At 39.1% G+C, this 24,313-nt stretch overlaps 1 protein-coding gene across 1 annotated transcript in view; it reads right to left on the minus strand.

The window, feature by feature from the left end:
- LOC137281064 (protein psiR-like) overlaps window positions 1-24,313 on the minus strand; it is a 41,809-nt gene that overhangs the window by 2,485 nt on the left and 15,011 nt on the right. Inside the window, exons 7-13 of the mRNA XM_067812208.1 lie at window positions 23,313-23,342; window positions 21,371-21,469; window positions 18,120-18,149; window positions 16,980-17,009; window positions 16,545-16,640; window positions 1,397-1,435; window positions 1,065-1,160 (exon numbers count right to left, since the gene is read on the minus strand). Of these exons, the coding sequence (XP_067668309.1) occupies window positions 1,065-1,160; window positions 1,397-1,435; window positions 16,545-16,640; window positions 16,980-17,009; window positions 18,120-18,149; window positions 21,371-21,469; window positions 23,313-23,342 (420 nt within the window). The remainder of the gene's footprint in view (window positions 1-1,064; window positions 1,161-1,396; window positions 1,436-16,544; window positions 16,641-16,979; window positions 17,010-18,119; window positions 18,150-21,370; window positions 21,470-23,312; window positions 23,343-24,313) is intronic.

A 24,313-nucleotide genomic window follows, 5' to 3' on the forward strand; every position in this document is an offset into this window, starting at 1 on the left:
TCATATAAATGTGTCGCATCAGCTTTCGATATCACATCTGCTGCGGCGTCATCACATGACCCAGTCGAACGACAGGGGAGATAATGATGAGAACGGCATACTATTGTTAGTGGAGCAAAATAATGGCGAAGTTCGAATTCACCGCGCGGCCACCAAAAAACAACTTTTTGTAAGAGTCTCATTTTTTCGCTTACACCTTAAACGTTTTACTTAAACCATGATCACACATTTTTAGGTGTTGCATGACACTTATCGAAATCGTCCTGATAAGTATTCCACCTCCACAGCTTGAAGTGCCAAGTTGAAACGATCTGCCACAGTATCTACCCATTATTTTCACCCTTCCATAGCATCATTATTATCACAAAGTACAATATTTTCGAATCAATACTAGCAAAACAGACCAGCAAAAATTTTACACATTAAAAAGAGGTCGAAACTTCCACAAGGAAAAAATGGCGATTTCCAAATGTGTACAAGTTGGAAATAACATATTTCCAAAAATTTCCAAGTTTCGAAATATGTTTTTAAAAAATCCGAATTTGGTAAGATGATGTTTATCAGGCTTGGAACGTTTTGGAAATTTAGGAAGGGCTTTACTGCTGCCTTTTTTCAGAATTGATACAGTTTAGATAATTACAACTCGTAGATAAATTGTAGCACACCATCATTTATACATTTTTCGTCTTCATGTCATATGCTCTTTAGTTGAAAATGTTATCAATTCAGTTTATTTCAGACTCTTTGTATTTCTTTCATACTCTCTTATACTCTGGTTGATGATTATTATAAACATTCCCGGAAATGTCTGGACTTTGTGCTTTTCAATATACACTGAATTTGTACAAGAAAAAGAACCGAAATAAAGCAAATATATATATTTCAAACCTGGTACACACTGTGTCAAACCGGAAACGCCTGCTCCATGTAATTGTAATAGAGATCGCCGTCGATCAGGCTTGCCAATTTCATTATTTCGGAAATCTAATCACTTTCAAACAAAGTGATCAGCTAAATAATAATTTATTTAACTTAAGTAATCTTCGTGTCGTAGGAGTTCTTACCGACGCAGCATTCTTGGCCACTTGGACACCGGCGAAGCGGTAAGGGGATAGTACAGGTGCCACTGGTGACACACTCGATGCCTTGGAGATTGCAGGCTGAAAATGAGGATTTGTGTGATACACGGAACAATGTCTCATCGAGTTAGTTTGAATCAAAGACTCCGCATAAATCATTCCTCAAGATCATGCTCTCATGTCGCCAGAATGCTTCTGATTGTCATTTAGAATTCAGGAATGTAAATAAGCGTTGTCCATGTATTTCTGTGTATGAATAAAATACATGGTACATAGTCCATTTATTTATTTATCATTTAGACATGTTTATAACGTACGTGGCAAGGTCGTTGTTGTTGGTATTGCTGTTGTTGTAGCTGAAATGGTAAAATTTCATCAGTTCATCATACATATTATATGACCCAGATGTGTTCTTTTTAATAATCATAAGAAATATCACCTGAAGAGTGCATTCTACGCTTCAACCGATATAATAATGTGTTGGGATCACAATGAGTTTCTTATGATTAAAGATGTTTGCTAAAGTGGGGAAACTCCAAGGAATGTCAGCATACATCTATATCCGTCTGATACATCAGTTATGTAAACGTTCTCCACATGTCAACTTTAAAATGGTCTTAAAGTAGTTTCCTGTTCTTGATTCCTGTCACTGGATCAAAATGTGTTCAATGTAAGTCTGGCATACCACACTTATGAAATGTCCTTAAAATGTGTGAAATGAAAACATCAGAGGTATATATAAAATTGCAATAAAAGGAACGCTTTCACGCCACACTTCTCTAAAACATTTGCATTTCTCTTATTAATGTTTTCAACCCACATCGAAGTTACCAGATAATGCATTGCGGAAAATATTACGTATTTAGATATTAACTTTGAAAGTTTGAATGGATTAATGCAACTTTGCATCAAATCGACTCTCTGGCCCTCTAGCCACCCAACTTTGTTCCAAGTGAACTGATAGTGGAAGTCTCTTATCTCAACGATTATCCTATAGTGCAACTTGTGATTAAGGTCAGTTCGGCAAACACCGACAAATGCTTTTGATGTACGGAGCAATAGTTAACATTCCATTACATAGTTACATTTATGGCAGCTGTTATTACTTTAGCAGCTGTTCACCTCGAACTTTCAATGACTATGTTATTGGATCGATGCGAACCTAAAGTGAGAGCATATGGACCAAAATATTGTCAAATATGCGAGACACTGTGCCTTTAAATGAATGGACAAAATGTATTATTGCAGAGCTGAAGACTTTCCTGTCACACAGCTTAGTTCATTTTGAATGATCGCCTATAAACTATGAAGGAGAGAAGGGGTTTATGACGGCCACCTATATGATCTCAAAAAAGAAGCTTGACTTCGGCAAAATTAGGAAGATATGTGACACAAACCATTCCATGCTAAATCCCAACATGTGGGGCACTGGTTGCCGACGACATAACGTTTGGAAAAACCCTACCTGAAAAATACGTGTGCATTGTGAAATTCTGTATCGCCCTAAGCTGAAGCCTATGACTGTAGGCTTTAAAAATCCACATCAACGGTACACCACATGCATTGTTTCAAGTCCCTGTAGACGACAAGCGAAAGAAAAGACTGACAGAAGCTCAACAAAACAAGGCCATCGGCCATTTACACAGACGGACATCGCAGCAAGAGGTGGCTGGGCACTTCAGTGTGCCCACACATACCATCGCAAACCTATGGGCCCGATACAACAATACTGTGTTGATGACAGACAAAGGTCATCAAGAGGTCTACTTGAGATAACCATGGTGTCTTTGGAGCAGCAACGGCCGCAGCTAATAGGAAAGAACAGGTGCCACTGGCAACACACACGATATTATCTTGACAGTATATGGACACTGCAGACTCACCAAACACCGCATTGGTGTTTATTTGTCATTATTTCAAACGGATTTCAAGAGAGTAGGTAAGTAGCCTGTCATAGTTCTTTCTCATTATTATAGAATGACACTTGGAACTTTTCTAACTTGAGACTGTTATTGGCAGCAGAACGTAGATTTGAGTGTTACATTCGGATATGGCTACTCGTATGTTAACACATATGAATGGAACATTATACACAAATTATTGGAAGTAATAATTGGCCTTTTCTATAGTGCTGAACTCTTATAGTGCATACAACATGATGGGCATTACTAACTGGATACCCCAAACTGCATGTGAAGCACCGCATGGTGATGTGACCTATACCACCGAGTACCCATTTTCTGCTGGGTGAACAGGGACTTTGAAGAAACTAATTTGCCGAGTGTGTGACCACAGAGGTGATTCACAGAGGTGTCCCAGAAACGCTCACTAGTCAAGCTTCCAAACACGGTAACCCATCCAAGGACTCCAAGTGACCAACCTTGCTTGACTTCACCTGATTTGTGACCTAAGCTCTCTTCACACGACCACACAGCACCAATGATAAATAAGATGAGTGACACGACCTTTGACTCACACCTCATGAATTGTGCTGCATATTATGGATGGGATCCATGTCAGAGTTCTCTTAATGATCACATGCATAAAGCGTAACAGTACTGTTAGATTCTTAGAATATCCAGTCGCACGCACCACACACACACACACACACACACACACACACACACACACACACACACACACACACACACACACACACACACACACACACACACCACAAGAAGAAAAAAGGATATTTATGTCATACTTTGGAGCCATGGTGGCATTTCTTTATTAGGTCCATAAGAAGCCAATCATGAATACTGTTGACATGTATGATTACAATATTTATCTTACCTCAGACAAATGTCGCCTTCTGATTGGCTGAACGCTCTTCTGTTATTTTCAATATACCCCATTTACAATCGAGGTAAACTGTTCTGTACCAAGATGCCAATGGCAACTCATTCGGTACTTCGTGGTCGTACTTCTTTATCTCAAATAACATTGAATTACCATGCTTCAAACAGTTCAAAATTAAGACTGAGATGTTCGCTAAGAGTTGATGTACCCTCGATGTTTGTTTATGTTCGTAAACAAACATCGAGGGTACATCAACCCATGTCCCCCTGGTGACAATGAAGAACTTACATTATCTTAAGGACAGACTATTATCTATTCTCATGGTGCTAATTGTGAACAAAAGTCAAGGTACACACTATTTCCTCAGCAGTGATGACCAAACCTATACCATATACATAAGGAATAAATAATGCTTAAGGTACATCCGATTGCTCAAATACAAACATATCATTAGTCCAGTGGATAAAGCGTCAGCTTACCATGCTGACGGCACGGACTCAATTCCCCATGTGGTTCTCTCTAGTGTCCATCAACCCCTCCCAGTCACCTACACCCTCCCCCACCCCTCCCCACACACAAACACCCACGCACACGCACACACACACATACACACACACATATTGCTGGATTATTGCTAACGGAAACCATAAAACCATACTCACTCACACACCCATTTACCAAGATGGACAAAGCACCATCAAATAAAGATAAAACCAGGTATTCGTGAACAACGTATGATACAAAGCCAAATAGGGAATGTCATCCAACATCATTTTTGTCACTGAACGGTCAGATTTGTAAATCTTCTTGTCAACTAACTTACTACATCCATAAAGATTAGCTGCTAAAAACACGTACGTGACTTATATTCTCTTATTCTTGAGTCATATTCTAACCTACACGCCGGTATAGCTTTTGAAAAATCTAAATCGGAAGCAAATCATGTTCTCCCTGGTACACAGAGCTCTGACAAGGCCTCAATGCCCACACCTAAAAATGTTACTGTATTCAACTTACATGGAGTAGATCGCTGGCAAATGATCTTTTCCATTTAATTCTTTTACATTTTAACCAGAGTGGCTGAGTAAATTGTCATGTACCACTGATAATCGTAGGAGTTCTTACCGACGCAGCAAACTTGACCACTTGGACACCGGCGAAGCGGTAAGGGGATAGAACAGGTGCCACTGGCAGCACACACGAGGCCAGGGATATTGCAGGCTGATAATAAGGATTACTGTCATGAACGGAACTAAATTTATGTTCCATTGAATTAATGTGAATCAAAGAATGGTTACATACACATAAATCTACATCTTTAACCACACCTCAGTGCTGATATCTCCTGAATGCTTTCAAGTATCATTTAGAATTAAGAGATGTAAAAGAACTTAGCCCACGTAGGTCTGTAAATGAATGGAATACATAATAATTAGTCCATTTAGTTAAGAAACCCCTGACCTATCTGATACTCGAATGAGTATTTTCTGGCATTTTATAACGTACGTGGCAAGGTCGTTGTTGTTGTGGTGGTGGTTGTTACAGATTCTGTAATGGTAAGCAGTCATCAATTCAAAATATATGTTATATTGACCAGATATGTTCTTAATAATCACAAGAAATACCACTAGAATGAGTGCATTCTACGCTTCCACCCATATCATATATAAGGTTGTGGAATCACAATGAGTTAGTAATGATTACAGTTGTTTGCTATAGTGGGGAAACGCTTGAGAATGTCAGCAGACACCTAATTCCCCACTGATACATCAGGTAAGGAAACGTCCTCCGCATGTCAACCTTAACATGGTTTTAAGGAATTACTTTGCTCTTGATTCCTATAACCAGATCAAAATATGTTCAATGCAAGTCTTGCATACCACGCTTATCAAAAGTCCTATAAGGTGTGAAATGAATGCAGCACAGATTGTGGCTGCAGTGATATAGTTTTAAATGAAAGATCAAAACTGACTATTGGAGAGTTGCGGGCATTCATGCTATCCACACAACTTTGTGGATTTTTTTTTGGAATGTCCTTAAAATGTTTGAAATTAAAACAGCAGAGGTTGTTGCTAAAAAAGATATTGCTTGAAATGAAGGGACACATTTGCTATTGCAGAGGTGAAGGCATCCATTCTTGTCACACAACTTTGTGGGTTTGATTTTGTCCATTGTGAATTGTCACATATAAAATATGAAGTATTGCACCACACAGTGTTACTTTGGTAATATATGGACACTGGCATTCGTTCACAGAAACTCTTTTCTTCTCAAGGGGAATCAGTCTTGGTGGCACATGGGAAAGATTATTTGACATTTATAATGCATGAAGGCAAGTTGGCAGAAAGTACAAATTGATACAAAAGTGGGTTCAGTTTAGAACATAATTTTTTAATCTTTCTTAACACTTTTATCAAATACGTTCAGGTATTTTGCTTTCAAAAGTAATTTTCTTTCCACAAGTCACTGGATTTGGAAAAGGTAAGTGTTTAATAGGAATAGATTTATTTCTTTGTTCTAAAAAAACCTTGGTATTTAGGTAAATAATGAAATTCATCTGCTACAGCATGGGATGTACAGAGACTGCAGGTTCTACTTTCACTATCAGTCTCATACCAACGGCCAAATGCAACCGGTAGGTTATAGTTACAGGGTCTGTATTATAAAATTGGTAACATGGGCAGGGGGAGATAAATCTGTAAAATCGGGAAATGTTGCAATAGACACCTTTCGAGCTATTTTCTGCCTCAACTTTCTAGCTTTGGTGAAATTGCCTTTTCAAAGTTGATACTCCATGATGAGCATGTAACATTTACACGCTTGTGAAATATAAAAGATAGACCACAGTTAGCATATTTTTGTATCCAAATATCTTATTTGTCCTCAGTAGCGCTTTGGATAAGTGCATAATTATGAATAATTTTGGATAGTTTGGGAGTAGTTCCAGAAGAATGTAGCTTATACCCGTAACAGATTACCCTTTTAGTGGTTAATATAGAAAGGGGAACTCTCTGTGGTTCACCATACACCGTATAATTTAACGTGGAGTAGAGTTGCGTTGACCACTAGTTAGAGTAAAAAATGGCACATGAATCATCTCAATATCCTGTCAGGTTTCATTGACACCATTATAGATTCTCAAACATTCAAAGGATTTGTTTACATTTTTAGAATCTTAGAAAACGGACGGAGTTAAATTCTGTCAAAACATTTGATATTTCAAAATTTATACCACTATCCCACAAAACAAACTTGAAGAAAAACTTTATTCCTTGATTTTGGAGACATCTGCAAACAATTGTGGTAAACAAGTATATAGCTACATTTCTATCTTCAGAGTTCAGGACAAGATGTCAAAATCTTTACCGCGTAAACAATATTTGAAATGCTGAACTTTTTCATTGATAACACCTTTGCGACATTTGGGGATAAAACATGTGGTCAGCAGCAGGAGTCCTCACTGATTGAGTTCCCATCCACGCGGATCTGTTTCTTTATGCATATCGATCACAATTTCTGCTTAGACTGGCAAAATGCAAACAATTACATCTGGCCATGACGTTTAACTTAAACTGTTGATACATGGATGATTTAATGTCGTTCCGTAACCATCGAACTGTCCCTGCCTACCACTGATTTGCCCAACCTGAACATGAAATTAAGCAGATAAGTGACACCACCTGAGTTGTTTCATATTTATATGTATGTGTATAGATTCAGAGTGACAAAACAAATCTCCACAAGACTGTATGGCAAAAGCAATGATTTCAACTTTCCAATGGTCAACTTCCCTTTCATATCGAGCAATGTTCAAACATCTCCAGTTTTTGCTGTTTACATTTCACACCTTTTGAGGTACAATCGTGCTGTCTGTATCAGGATTTCAAAGAGCGTCGTGCCACTCTTGCTCAGAAGTTGCTAGATCAAGGATGCAACATTTAACGCCTCAATAAACCTTTTGAGGTATGGTAGACATGTGGAGACAATTTCCAAATTCCATGCATGAGTGACAGAAATGATGTTAGATTTATTTTCCTCTTAGGCTTACACCATACATTTCCGATTTATTTCAGGTGCACCAAATGACTAGACATATGCTTATGACGGGTGCCACCGGTGGTTCAGGACATCCTCACCGTTTCGAGAACACCTGGTATTATCACTATTTCATAGTGATTAGTAAACACATCTCTGTCATTATATCGCTTTGTGACAATCACTGGATTGTCTGGTTCAGAAACGATTTATTTACAACAACATACAGATGCAATACTCCTGCATCAAATATATGAAAATGGTACAGGCACAGTTGTAAAATCAACGGGATTTGGGTAGGAATTTCTTATTAATGAGCAAAGGGTTTTGTCTCTTCTTTTTAGTTCAGGGAGTGGATCAGCAAATGGGACTTTGTCATCTACATCTACAGTACTATCCCAATGAAATACGTACGTTCATATCCAAGACTTTACCACGACAAACAAATGTACAGTCATTATTAGTAAGGTATTTTTCCAGGCCATTTATCACTACACAGAACAAACGAGGGAAAAGGTTGTCACCCTGGCGTACGCCAGAGTGAAACCGGAAGTAATCCGACATACATCACAGTACACAAGAGTTGACTATTAACTTACATATTTTGAACAAGTGTTATAAACATGACATTGCTTTTATGTCATAACCCAACCCTCCAAACATTATCAAACGCTTTTTAAAAATCAATAACTGAGTACAACAAAGTCACTACAACGATGTTATCGTTTGTTATGTGATCATTTCTAAAACCCGTCTAGTCAGTGGTTGACATATTACATGTTTCAAGAAAGGTGTTTAGTCGGTTGTGAACAGTTGATTGAAACACCTGTTTGTTCGATATACGTTTTGTTCTCTTTTATCTCCCTTTCTATTGCATTTTTGTAGATAGGTCTGGTAGAGCCTGTCAGCCATGCGTTCGGTAATATTCCCGTTGATAAAATCAAATCACAATATTCAACATATTTAGTGTCAAGTAGATCAAATTAATCTAAATTTATACTAAATTTATAAGATAATCTGTTTCAGTTTGGTCTGTTCTAGAAGCTTTAGTTGCTTTTAAGAATTTCAGTTGCAAAATCTGTTTCTTCAAATAATATATCTGTTTTAAGCACAGAGTCATTGTGTCCTCGCGGTCTATTTCGGGATAATCTGAACTCTGTTTCCCATTAATATCTTTAAAACGATAAAAAGATAACCTTATCAGGTGCATCATTAAAAATATTTCTATTACTTTTTGTAAGGGTTTTCCAAGTTTCTTTAAGCTTCTGTTAAGTATTATATTCAGATAGTGCTATGTTCGGATAATGTTAACATACGCAGTTGGAACATCATACACACACTATTGGCAGTGATAATTAACAATGGGCCACTTCTGTAGGTTTGAACTGCAAGCCTGCAGGGGCATGCTCTGAGAGCATACTACATGATGGGCATTGAAACCCTGGATAACCCAAACTGCCAGTAAGGCGCTAGATTGTTAATGTTCATACGACACACTCATTTTCCGCTGGGTGAACAGGGACAGCTTTGAAACAAACTCATTTGCCTAACGTATGATCGCATAGCTGCTGTGTTGTGGGACAGGACAGAAGTCCTAAAAACTCTCAAGACTCAAGCTCCCAACCACGATCACCAATCTAGGGACACTCGGCGTACACAAACCTCGCTTAACTTCATCTGACCTGCACTCTACGAACAAGACCAAACACCACCAACAAAAAAAGGACATGGATGCGTGACACGTCTATTCCTTCACAGCTGATGACTTTTTCTTCATAACCAGAAGCCAGGGTTCTCTTGAAGATCACTTTTGACAAAAATGTTCAATTCAGCGAATATTTAAACATGGTATAAAGATTCCTGTATTTCAATCCTTGGGAGGATACAAAACGACCGTCCGTATAATACCATTTTTAACAAACGTGTTAATGATTAGTTATCAAACGAGCGAAATGGTATTTTACGGAAGCGAGTTTAGTAATCTGTTTATTACTCTCCAACGCAAATTGATAGAAACTGCGATTACACTGCCTACCGTGTAAGGACTGTTAGTTTTCCGCCAGTCAGGTCTACAATCATTGCGACAGCGGCATAAGTATTGTAACGTCAGAGCTGGGAATCATTATGACGTCATATGTCTAGCGATATAACACTAGTTTGATATTGACGTAAAAATATTACACTGCAGTATCTTCCACGGGAGAGTAATAAAAATGAATTATGTCATGGAGCCTTGGTGGAATTTTATCAGGATCATATTTATCACAGATGAATACTAGTGATATTTATGTTTATCTTGGCCCTTTGTGGTTACTAGTATCTTGGTGAAATGTCAAGATGCAAAATATTCCCGGAGTATTGTTTTTAATATGAAATGTTATCTCCGTTGTGATCGGGGGTGCTCATGACACGGTAAAAACATACAGCCCAATTATTCAGTAGCGTGTTAAAATTTCAAAGAGTAACGAAAATAAAAGTGACCAAAACCAATACCATATCCATAAGATATCCATCACTATGTGAGCGGTTGGGTAGCCGTTCGCTTATCATGCCCGGGTTTGACTCCCGCCATGGGTGTGACACTGTGTCCTGGTTAACCCCCAACCCCCAACCCCCAACCCCCAGCCTTTACTAACCGCGATATTGCTGCATTTATGCTTAAAGAGGCATATACCACACTTATTCACTGACTCATTTACCAGTATGGGTTTAGGAAGCACCATCAAATAAAGACACCGGCTATTCGAGGACAACGTATGATACAAAGCCAAATAGGGAATGGCATCCAACATCATTTTGTCACTGAACCGTCAATTATGTAAATACCCTCGTCAAGTAACAAAAAATAGAAGGAACCCAAACTCCAAAACTCCCTCATCAAGTGACAAAAATAAGGTTACTACATCCATAAGGATTAGCTGCTAAAAACACACACGTGAGTTAATGTCTCATGTTCTCACTTACACTTAAGAATCTAAATCTAAAGCAAAACATGTTCACCCTGGTGCATAGGTCTGACAAGGCCTCAACGCCCGCACCTAGAAATGTTACTGCATTTAACTTACATGGAGTAGATCGCTAGCAAATGATCTTGTCTATTTCATTCTTCTAAATTTTAATCAGTTTTAGCAAAGTGATTAGCGGAATAAATTTCCATGTACCACTGGTAAACTTCGTATCGTAGGAGTTCTTACCGACGCAGCAAACTTGACCACTTGGACACCGGCGAAGTGGTAAGGGAAAAGAACAGGTGCCACTGGCAGCACATACGAGGCCAGGGACAACGCAGGCTGATAATAAGGATTACTGTCATGAACGGAACTATGTGACATTGAATTAATGTGAATCAAAGAATGGTTACATACACATACATCTACATCTTTAACCATTTCTCAGTGCTGACATCTCCTCAATGCTTCCAAGTGTCATTTAGAATTAAGAAATGTAAAAGAACTTCTCCCATGTAGTTCTGTATGAATGGAATACATGATCATTAGTCCATTTAGTTAAGCACCCCCTGACCTATCTGACAACTGAATGAATACGTTTTAGATATTTTCATAACGTACGTGGCATGGTCGTTGTTGTTGTTATAGATTCTGAAATGGTAAGAGTTCATCCGTTCAACATATATGTCATATGAAACATATACTTTCTTTTCAATAATCATCATAAATATCACCTCAATGAGTGTATTCTACGCTTCCACCCATATCATGAGCATGAGGGTTTGGAATCACAATGAGTTGCTTGTGGTGGCAGTTGTAAGTGATGAAACGCTTTGGAATGTCAGCAGGCATCTATTTATCCACTGATACATCATTTAATGTCATCCGCATGTCTACCTCAAAATGAGTTTAAAGAATTATTTTGTTTTTTATTCCTGTAACCGGATCAAAATATGTTCAATGCAAGTCTTGCATAACAGACTCAAGAAAAGTCCTTAAATTTGTGCACAAGTTGTGGCTGCATTGTTGTAGGCATTCATGCTTGCCACACAACTTTGTGGGGTTGATTTTGTTCATTCTGGATAGGAAACAGAGAAGGTGGTTTAGGTGGCCGCTTATATGTTCTTGCTCGAGAGAGTTAATATGTGGTAACAAATGTGTCTAATTGACCTCAAAGTGAGAAAGCATTTTCTTTAAACATACGAAACATCTCCTCAAAGCAGTTACCACAACACCAATCCTATGCAGAGGTGGGCGAGCTGGCTCTGGCGCCAGGCTAGTGATCCAGCGAGATTGAGGTGTCGGGATCGGCCAACTTCCAGGGGTAGGTTACGGTTCCATGTTCAATATTTTAAAAGTGGTACAGTAAGCGGACAGTGGGAGATAATTTTCTAAAATCGAAAGATATTTAATTTCTCGGGGCTATTTTCTATCTCAGCTTACCAGCTTTGGTGATAATGATCTTTCAGAACTGATTAACCTTGAGAACTTAACCCTGTCATGAAATATTTGCAGGATTTTGTAATATAGACGCCAGATTACATTTATCAAGTAAACTTTTAATATATTTCGACGAAATATCATGTTCGTATTCTGTAGGGATTCGGATAAGTGCATAATCATAAACCATTTTTGATAGTATGGAGAACGTCCAACAGAATTTCTGTTTATACCAGTACCAGATTACACTGTTAGCGGCTGACATATTAATGAGAATGTTCATTAGTTCTCCAAATGCCATATATTTTGGTAGAGTTGGTAGACCAAAAGATAATTTAAGGAATCAGAAATGAATCTCCCCAATACCTTGTAAAGTTTCATATGCTCATGTATCATAAAAAAAGGTCGGTGAAATCATAAAGTAAACTACTTTCAGTAAACAATTATGCATTAAAATTTCTTATTTTTTTCAAAAGGTAAAGCATAGTTTTAGATGCGCTTTCTGAAGGTTTTTATTGCTTATTATATCTTCTGTTTCGGCTGAAAGTCACTCTAAGTCATCTACATTTTTAATCAAATTATTTCCAAAGTGGAACTTTCGCTTGGAATGTTATACTGGGCCGCTCATCAATACAAGTACCTGTGTCTTATCTAGGTTTACTTAGAGATGACACCTGTTACAATATGCATAAAGTAGTATCATAAATGACATAAACAAAGTACATATGTTCATATCAATATCCACGACTTTACCAGCCATAATTAGCAAGGTATTCCTCCAGGTCCAGGACACAACAAAAGAGGGTAAAGGTTTTCACCTTGGCGCACGCAAGAGTGAAAAAAGACGTAATCCAACAAGAGTTGTTATTAACATACATATTTTGAACAGGTGTTACGAATCTATCATTAATTCCATTGTTGAGAAGCTTATGCCATAGTCCCTCCATACAAACGCTTTCGAAAAATCAGTAAAAGGCACAGAACATCTGTGATCATTTGTTGAGTGGTCATTCCTAAAAAACGGGGTTAATAGATTATTTGTTTTAGTGTTGAGTCTGTTATTCAGTATGCTAGTAAACAGTTTACCGATACAGTTGAGTATCGTAATTGATCGATATGGGAGTCATCTGATTTACTCCCTTTACTTTGTACACGGGTCTGACAGAGCCCGTCAACCATGTTTCCGGTAATAATCCTATTGATAAAATCAAATCAAAATGTTCAACATATGTAGGCCCAAGTAGATCAAATACGTCTATAAGACAATCAGTTTCAGTTTGAGTTATGTTGTGTTTACGAATTTCAATTGGAGAATTTAATTCTTCAAATGGTATATCTGTATTAAGCACGTAGTCAGTGTAGCATTTTTCGCTGATTTCGCGGTCTATTTGGGGGATAGACATCATGTGTTGGCCAATTTAAGGGTGTTATTGAGAATTTGAAGCACGGGAATTCATATGAATCCGACGCCGTAAACACAAAAGTAAACCAAAAGGCCCACACGGGTTTTACTCTCTGCACTCATTAACTTCGAGTACGGGTACAGCAGTGAAGTGTCATCAGCTTGACTTTTCACCTGATTCCCACGGTTGCATTTCAGTCTACGTAAACTTAGTCTCAGTAGTATTCGTCACATCCTTATACAAAGTCGGAATGGCGCCACAAATGAGCAGTTCCAGATGCTACCCAGTCAAGGTAACCATGTGACGCCATTCCGACTTTACGTCAGAACATGATTTGAATGACGTCACCAGTGCTGACGACGAACAAACAATTGTATGCGATATTTATACGTGTCAATACGCAGTGAAAAGTCTAACAATTTCTGGGAATGGAATACATTCGATTTTCCAGTCAAATTACAGAACACGGTGACTCTTGGTTTAGAATTCGGGAAAATTTTAACTCTGTTGGAAGCTTTGTTGAATTCCACATGATAGCATAAACTCATTACGTGACATAATACAAGTGTAAAGTATTAAAATTTGCAAGACTGGAATGGGTTTTCAGTGCTGTGTATAAAATCTTGTTTGCCAACCATTTGATTCAAACATCTTGCCAAATTAGTTTCATCAATGAACTTTTCACTGACTGTGAATGTGGAACATGAAAAGTCCCCATTCCTTTCCAGAGGGCCATCTGGCTGTGCAAATTACCTCATCTAAATGCTAGCCTTGAAGTGAATGTTTTCAAGAATCTTCCTCTTCCACATTTACTTCACTTACAACTCCTTATCCTGTGATGGTTATTTAATATCCCCTTTGTAAAAATTGTTAGCTGAAAAGTTGATAGTGTTATCACAATTATCCATGTGACAAGAAAAACAAAACAGTAACTGGGATCATTCTCAGGCGACATTTGCTTACGGTTTACAACACAAATCAAATTATTGTTTGTCAGATGGCATTAGGCATAATGGTCATGGCAAGCAGCAGGTTCACTCAAATATTTAACCCTGCCAACTGATTTTCTTTTATAAGCTAGCGTTGCGTCAATCCCAACCTTAACGCAGACATCTGTTTTCAAATTCACATCAGTTACAAAGTCACAAACCCTCTAACAAAACTTCACATGTAGCTGTTGACTCGTTGCAAATTGGCAAAACACCATCACAAAGTTCAGTTTGACTGAACTACCACTCTCCTTCAAATGGAAAGAGGCTTAACCTTTAGCGGACAAGAGCAGTTTATGAGTATCCAAGAGTGTACGTTTTGAACTGTGGTTCAAGATGGTCAACTGAAGACAACAGAAGGTGGTAAAGTTACAGGTAAATGAGTGATCTGATCTTCAGTAATCACAGATAGCTCATTTCTTTCGCTGATTTACCCACATGCGACTTCTGCATGAAGAGTGAAGTGCAGGACTATTTGACAAATCAGTGACAAATATTATGCCTCATGCAATTTCCTGTTTGACTTCCTGTACCATACGTAATCAACTGACCATCCTGTTTCATGTGTTCACAACAGTAGCATGATGTGCTCATGTTTCTACAGGAGCCTGATGTCATTACTTCCTCGTGCGAGTGAAGATCCAGGATAGAATAGGTCTTCAGCAACCTATGCTTGCCACAAACGGTGACTAACGAGATCTCGTTGCCAGCCAGGGTCGCTGACTTGGTTGAATCGGTTCCCAATTCGCGCAGATCGATGCTCATGTTGTTGATCGCTCGATCGTCCTGTCCTCATTATATTATTTACCCCCGCTTGACTGTTGCTAAGTGCGGTGTAAAATGAAACTCACTCACTCACCCATAGTGATTCGTGAACAGATGATTATGATATGGTTAAACTCGTACAAAACTCATCTTGTCAGGAATGTGGATGTGAAAAGCGAGTTTGCAATTTCTATCTACGCCAGCGTCAATACGTAGCGCCAACGGTTGTGAATTATTTCAAGCAAGTCAGAAAAGTCTTTATCTCACAGCTTCACAGTACAGTTTCAATATCATAGTCCGAATGTTTGGCCATATTCCTCGCTATATCTCTTGCAGCTTGGACTGTTGTTGCTTTGTGAGTGCGTGCGTGCGTGTGTGCGTGTGCATGCGTGCGTGTGTGCGTGCGTATGTGTGTCTGTGAGTGAGTGTGTGTGTGAGCGAGTCTCTCTGTGTGTGTGTGTGTGTGTGTGTGTGTGTGTGTGTGTGTAAAGTTTCTTTTTCAACACTCTATTTCAACTTTTCCTTCCAAAGTTCTAATTTCTTTAAAATTAAAACTTAACCAAGTCCAAAGCATTATCATTTTCTTCAGGATTAATATACTGAACAGCAAAGAAACGCAACTCTGGCTATCTGTCAAGTTTTTCAAAAGAAGACATAAACATGAATGCTTAATTACATGAGATTTCATTTTTTTCGAAAATTTGCTGTGTTCAGTATGGATCCAAAACATAGTTCACATCATGCTTTCAGCAATCTCTAACAGATGTTAGGTTTGCGATATGTTTCTAACGTTTTAACTTCTATAAAAGACATGCTCCATAGACGGTTAGCCACAACTCAACGTTGTACATGTACTAGTATCACAGTCGTCGTTGGCTTTACACACAATTATACATTTTTTTTAATTGTTTACAGAAATATTAATAAATAAAATAATAAATAATAATAATAAATAAATAAATAATAAATCTACGTCTATGTCTTGTATTCTAACAACAACGTGGTTTACAGGTTAGATACAATCTACTGCAAAGGAAGTAACTGGCAGAACAAGATATCTGTTATGGTCTCTGGCTTACTCACCCGCACAGCATACTTGACCACTTGGACACTGAAAACCAGGGACAGACAGCGGACAGCTAGCACTGCTGACACACGAGACGCCCGGGATAGTGCATGCTGAAAATGAGAACTGGTTCCATGATCCAGAATTGAGTTAACTCAGGAGTGAGACCTTACGCCATGGGAACGTGACCAGAGGCTGATCCAGAGGAAGGGTTTGCAGGGGTGCGCAACCAACGCCCTGAAAATTTGTTAAATGACCATCCGCACTTGCTGACGAAGCAGGGTTTATAGTTCATTATTATAGACTGATATTTTTCCACTTTCCCAGATAAAAACGTTACTGACACCAAAATACAAGAATATGGCATTATCACATAACTGGAGTATGTAATCAACACAAATATCTAAGAACTTGTGTTCTATATGTGTTTTCTTTGCATAGGAATAACTTACGTGCCAAGGTCGTTCCGGCTGTCGTTAGTGCTGAAATGGAGAAGTGCTTTGATATGAAGCAGATGCAAAATCGAAAATCCTAAAACAAAACATATGTGCGGACGGTACATGTAGATTCCACTGCAGGTTTCATCTTACATTTAAACATGAGCTGTGAATGTTTTTGTTTTCTTTGTTGTTATACTCAGCAATATTGAAAGTTGTTTGGCGACATTATGTAAATGATCCTGCTTGCACCAGACATTCCAGTGATCAACAGCATGAGCATCAATCTATGCACATGGGATATGATGATGTGTCAACCTTGTTAGCGATCATGACTACCCTCTCCCGTTTGTCGCCTCTTACAGCAAGCATGGGTTAGAAGACCAGTTCTACGCTTGGCTTGTTGTTGATGTACATGTACTATACATGTACTATCAGGTGTTCTCTAAACGTTATGCTCACAAGAATTCTATCACGCAAGAAACAAATTTACAAATGTAATGTTTAGATACACAGTAATCCTGACATGACAACGTCAGACTATATAATCTGTATTCTGACCGTATCGTATATATGGTCTCATTGTTTGGATCTGAGAGAACTTCTGCAACGTTCCGATATGATAGAAAAGCATACGCCTGGCTAGGTCTCTTATTACAGCAAATTAATACCCCATGTTCTTACTCGCCCGTTGAAGATACTGTGCAGTGTAATATTTTTACTTCAATATTACACTAGTGTAATACCGCTTGACGTATGACGTCAAAATGGTTCAAAGTTGTGACGTCACAATGCTAGTGTTTATGTCGCGATTTTACTAGACCCTGCTTGACTTGAAAGCTTAGAGTCCTCACACTGTAGGCAATTTCGCCGCAGTTTCTGTCGATTTATGTTGGCGAGTAATAAACAGAATACTAAACTCGCTTCCGTGAAATACCATTTTCATTAAACGAGTTAATGATTTGGTATCAAACGAGCTTTTCTCTCGTTTGATACCAAATCATTAACTCGTTTAATGAAAATGGTATTACACAGGAAGTCGTTTAGTATCCTCTATGCATGCTGGAGTATCGAAGAGGCCTTCTATTAATTGAGAGAAAAAAACGAACAAAATGACAGTCCTGTTGTCAGCCGCACGCACAAACATTTACTTACGTGCTGTCTGGCCGGTTGACGTCAGGGCAGCTGTAAAGTAAAAAACGATCCCTTCTAAAATACATTGATTTAGTAAAAAAGTTATATGAAATATGTATGCTTTCAGAAATGATGAAGAATACAAGCCATCTTTGGGAACACATTAATATCCCTATGTGAGAAGGAGATTATAATTACAGCATCACTTTAAGGTGATTGTACCAATTCAAAGCGGTCAGTAATGAAAATCGAATCATTTGAAAGGCAGCCTGAAAGGAGATTCTGAAAGAGCTGACCTAAACGTGTGTTCAGAAAATGTGATCCACACGAGATAATCTTTGAAAGCACATTAATATCTCTACGTTGGATACAGATCACAGATAACATCTCTATTGCAGAAGCTTCTATGCTGAAAATAAATAGCACGATTTGTCACTGAATTGAGCTCTCTAATATATAATATATAATAGTCTTCTATCGCCTCTTGTATATAAAAGAAATTAAGGGTGAGACTGACAGACTAGTCTTGTATTAACTCAACACATGTAATAATGAAAACATTTAAGATCTTCTTCTTATTTCTGAAAGTAGCGAGAGGTAATGACAACAGTCGTCATCCCATAATTACGGCTGCAACAATTCGGTTCGATTAATCGCAAATTGACGCCTTTGTTCCGATTTTTGATAAGTATTATCTCTATTTCGATTCGATATCTGAATATCTATTCGAGTTATTTCCACGCAGCCAGAACGTAATTTTGACTCCAACGCTGAGACAAGGCGATTGGTGGTTGGTTGACTACAGTTATCCAATATAAGAATTGTTGCCAAAAGACTTCGCTATGGTATTGTTCTGTGTTCAAAACATCATATTATATTTATTTGAGAAGGCTACATCATCTACATTCCTGTCAAATCGTAGAAAAATGTTTTAATTGCATACATATGAGCCCGTAGTTTGTCGACAGCGATGCAGATATAGTGTCTGAAGACAATCAGTCAGATTTCAACACATATAGAAATTTGGAATACATTCGTCTCCTCGTATACCTGCTTTTTATCTTCATTGTTAGAAAATAACCCTGTTGATGTAGATATGTTGGGTACGATTTTTGCCAATCATTGTCCAAAAATTACATATTTTTATTCATCAACGTACTGGGAAGAGAAGGCTTCATTTATGATTGAAGTGTTCTGTTTTATTATTTTGTTTGTATCTACAATTTTCCACAAAGAATATTACTTTCGGAGTCTTTTATAGGCAAGGTTGTGTTTGGATGCATTTTCTTAATACTACATATGTATGTATGTATGTATGTGTGTGTGTGTGTGTGTGTGTGTGTGTGTGTGTGTGTGTGTGTGTGTGTGTGTGTATCAAACCATATGGTGTCATAAAAGATGAGGGTCTACATTGTTAAGCCAAATTTGTAGCTTTTTCCAAAAGGTTTGTGACATTTTTATTGTTTTCCCTGTACATATGACAAACTCCCATCATTTAGATCACTGCAAAATACGCGTAGGCCGCCTTCATCTTTTTTATCATCACCCGCAAAAACTACGTTGCGGGTTATATAGAAACGAGTTTCTATCCGTCCTTGCGTTCGTCTGTCACACTTGGTCCGAATCATATCTCCTGAAAAATCAGGATAGCTTAACCAAACTTCGTGCAAATGATGTCAATGAGAGAAAAAAGATACTGTTTGACAAACATTCGTTTATTAAGGTATTTTGTGTTGTTTGCCACATCCTATTCACCGATAAGGTCTCAGGGTCCGAAGTCAATATCGGATGTGACCACCGTCTGCATTCACAACTGCAGTGCACCTCCTGATCATAGAGTGCACGAAGCGATTTACATAGGCCATAGGAATCCGAGTCCACACCCCAAAGAACGATGTGCGTAGTTGTCGCCCTTGGTCTAATGTCAGTGAGGCGTCCTTGGGTCTCATCCCACAATGCTCTATTGGGTTCAGGTCTGGGGACTGGTTCTCTTCTGTGACGTCAGATCCTAGTACTCACGTCAGCCACAGATAAGCAATAGCAGCTTTCATCGGAGAAGATGCCAGTGTTGTCGCTGTTGTGTTGCCACGGTGACTTATTGGATATTTTATAGTTATTAGGCGTTATTTTAGATAATTATACATACCGTTATGAGGATGTATTTTTTGTTTGATTAAAATGTCACATTAATTAACCTGTAGTTTGTAAGAGTTACTGGAGGGTTGAGTGTGCATTTGAAACACGACGTGAACTTAGGCCATGTGATTTTACTTGTGAAGAGTACGTTAGAGTTATGACAGAAAAAGTTTTCTGTCAAGAAACTCAACTTGTTAGATTAAACAACATTTCGTTCTGTGTGAAAGGCATGTTACAATCACCTCATTCCAAGAAGGATAATTCAGGTCGGAATCCGTGTCAATATATCCACAGATCTGAGAATATATCCACAGAATGAAGATTTACGGCTTGCGACAGAGACTGTGACGTCATGGTGGCAGTCAGAGGCAGATGTTAAGTGGACAGAGTGATGGAGTTGAAAGGTCTGGTCTGACAACAATATATTGATGGACTGATGTTCTTCTTCATTAACTGAAGAATACATGTAAATGTTTAATGATACTTTTGTGCCCGGATATGATTTCATGTAGTACGCCATTGTCAGAGAGTGTTTATTGCCAAATAATGTCTTAAAACATTCTTTAACCTATGTAGTTTCCCGTTTAAATCTAGGAATATATGAGTATAACGCGTTCTAATTATCAATGAAATGGGAAAAAGCTGTCAGTGAACTTGATTTATGAAAAGTAGTTCCGTCAACCAATCATATTTCTTCTCTACTGACCAACTGTTTTTTTTTCAGGGCACTATCATTTGCAGAAACCCCAGGTCCTCAGTTAACTGCCCGACAAAAACACCTTGGGCTTCTGCCAATGATGATAATGCCCTGAAAAACAGCTTTAACACGGTTACAGCTAAAATGAATGAAATTTGTATCTAACAATTGACAAACAGTATCATAAATTGTACTGTAAGTTTGCTTCAAACAACAACCACCGGGCTGTCATGGAACCAGATTTATGGCGTCATATGAAGCGTGACATCCCCTGCTGTGACGTCATTCGACAACAAAACCTAACAATGGCCCGTGCTTCAGGAATCAGCACGCTACCACCATTTGCAGCGGCCCCCTCATCTGTGATAACTGGAGGGTGGTTTCAGGATGATTCCATCCACTTTAGCTGTAACAGAATATACTGCTGGATGCTACTTACTGGAGCAGCACACCTGACCACTGGGACATTGTCCAGGCACACGTCCAAGCGGGTTACAGTTGCTTTGGTCAATACACACGACTCCGGTGCCACTGCACTCTAAAAAGCAAAATATAACAGCATTTGTCAGTACACCAAAATCACAGTAGTTCCATTAACCCTGATGGAAAAGCGCGAATTCTATGCTTAATTTCATCAGTGAGGGAGTATATGTTTTCCCCACACGAGCCTAATGTCCACACCCTAGTCTCGTGTCCCCACCCTTGCATTGTCCCTCCTACTCACCTGTCCCAACCCCAGCCTGTTGTACCCACCCTAGCCACGCCCCCAACCTACATATCTGAGCCCATCTTAGCATCGTCCCACCAACTCTCCCGTCATATAAACCTAAAGTGTGCTTCTCACTATATATTAGGTCATCTCTTGTTTTCCCAGAATAACCGCATTTGAGGTTTTTGTTTTGTAGGCACAGGTTTTACTTTTCATTAGTAAGACCGCTTCCCAGGTTTTACTTTTCGTTAGTAAGATCGCTTCCCAGGTTTTACTTTTCGTTAGTAAGACCGCTTCCCAGGGTTTACTTTTCGTTAGTAAGACCGCTTCACAGGTTTTACTTTTCGTTAGTAAGACCGCTTCCCAGGTTTTACGTTTCGTTAGTAAGACCGCTTCCCAGGTTTTACTTTTCGTTAGTAAGACCGCTTCCCAGGTTTTACTTTTCCTAACTTGATACGAACATCAACACTCAAATTATACAATCATGAGTGTTTGAAATCAATTGAAAAACATCGCTCGAGATTAAACTCGGAATACAAAGGTTTTCCAAAGCGACAGTGGAACGGCAATTCTCTCATCAGTAGGCAGATGCCCAACCACACGTCCACCGGCCCGACGAAGGTGGAAGGGTTAACTTATCTACTTATGGTTACTGGTATTAAAGTGATTTTACGCGCGCTTCAGTTATTGTTTCGTAGGTTCGTTAAATGATCATCTACATTGTAATTACCCATCATTGACGGCATATATGTCCTCGGTTTTGGTATACAATGTACAACCATCGGGGTCGGGAAATCTCTCTCCTCCGGTTTTACATTGTCTACAAAAAAGTCGGAGGCGTGTTTTCTCCTATACATAACCTACTCCCTGTCCCCACCCCAGCCTGCTGTCCCCACCCTAACATCGTCCCATCTACCCTCCTGTCCCCATCTACCCACCGGTCCCTGCATGGTCCCGCCTACCCACCTGTCCCTGCATCGTCCCACCTACCCACCTGTCCCTGCATGGTCCCACCTACCCACCTGTCCCTGCATCGTCCCACCTACCCTCCTGTCCCTGCATCGTCCCGCATACCCACCTGTCACTGCATGGTCCCGCCTACCCTCCTGTCCCTGCATGGTCCCGCCTACCCACCTGTCCCTGCATCGTCCCACCTACCCACCTGCCCTGCATGGTCCCGCCTACCCACCTGTCCCTGCATCGTCCCACCTACCCTCCTGTCCCTGCATCGTCCCGCCTACCCACCTGTCCCTGCATCGTCCCACCTACCCACATGTCCCTGCATCGTACCGCCTACCTTCCTGTCCCTACCTATGCTCCTATTCATACCTACCCTCATGTATCCACCTACTCTACTGTCCCCAACTATGCTCCTGTCCCCGCTCTAACATCATCGCGCCTGCCCTCCTGTCCCTACTTACTCCTCTGTCCTCACCTATGCCCCGGTCCCCACCCTAGCACTATCCCGTCTGCTCTCCTGCCCCGACCTAACTTCCTATCCCCCACCCTAAACTCGTCCCCATATACCCTCCTTTCCCCATCTACCCTTCTGTCCCCACCTGTCCTGTAGTATATGTCATAATCATATAACATAAGTATATAATAAACCCAAACAGTTAAGAACATGTGTTTCTTATATTGTTCTCTTTAAGTAGGCATCGGAATAACTTACGTGCCAAGGTCGTTCCGGCTGTCGTTAGTGCTGAAATGAAGAAGTGCTTTGATATAAAGTAGATGCAAAAACGAAAATCCTAAAACAAAAACATATGTGCGGACGGTACATGTAGATTCCACTGCAGGTTTCATATTACATTTAAACATGAGCTTTGGCCACTTTTGTTTACTTTCTTTGTTTTTAACGTCGCACTCAGCAATATTCCAGGGCCCAGATTTTAGAAGCTCTCTTAGCGCTAAGACAGTCGTAAACTAATGTTGAATAAGGTCGAAAATGTAGGCCGCGTCTTTTGGAGGCAGTACGTAAATGTGAATGATGCAATCTGGACAGTCCAGTGACACATGTTTAGATGCATAGTAATCCTAACATGACATGTGTTTAGATGCATAGTAATCCTAACATGACATGTGTTTAGATGCATAGTGATCCTAACATGACATGTGTTTAGATGCATAGTAATCCTAACATGGCATGTGTTTAGATGCATAGTAACCCTAACATGACATGTGTTTAGATGCATATTAATCCTAACATGACATATGTTTAGATGCATAGTAACCCTAACATGACATATGTTTAGATGCACAGTAACCCTAACATGACATATGTTTAGATACATAGTAATCCTAACATGACATATGTTTAGATGCATAGTAATCCTAACATGACATATGTTTAGATGCATAGTAATCCTAACATGACATGTGTTTAGATGCATAGTAACCCTAACATGACATGTGTTTAGATGCATAGTAATCCTAACATGACATGTGTTTAGATACATAGTAATCATGACATGTGTTTAGATGCATAGTAATCCTAAAATCCCTTTCTTTTTCAACTTTCTATTTCAACTTTTCCTTCCTAAGTTCTAATTTCTTTAAAGTTAAAACTTTAATAACAAATATCCAAAACATTTACATTTTCACCTGGACTAGTTAGACAATATACTGAAAAGCAAAGAAACGCAACTCTGGCTATTTGTCAAGTTTTTCAAT

Source organism: Haliotis asinina, chromosome 4 (genome assembly GCF_037392515.1).
Source record: "Haliotis asinina isolate JCU_RB_2024 chromosome 4, JCU_Hal_asi_v2, whole genome shotgun sequence".
Lineage (NCBI taxonomy): Eukaryota > Metazoa > Mollusca > Gastropoda > Lepetellida > Haliotidae > Haliotis > Haliotis asinina.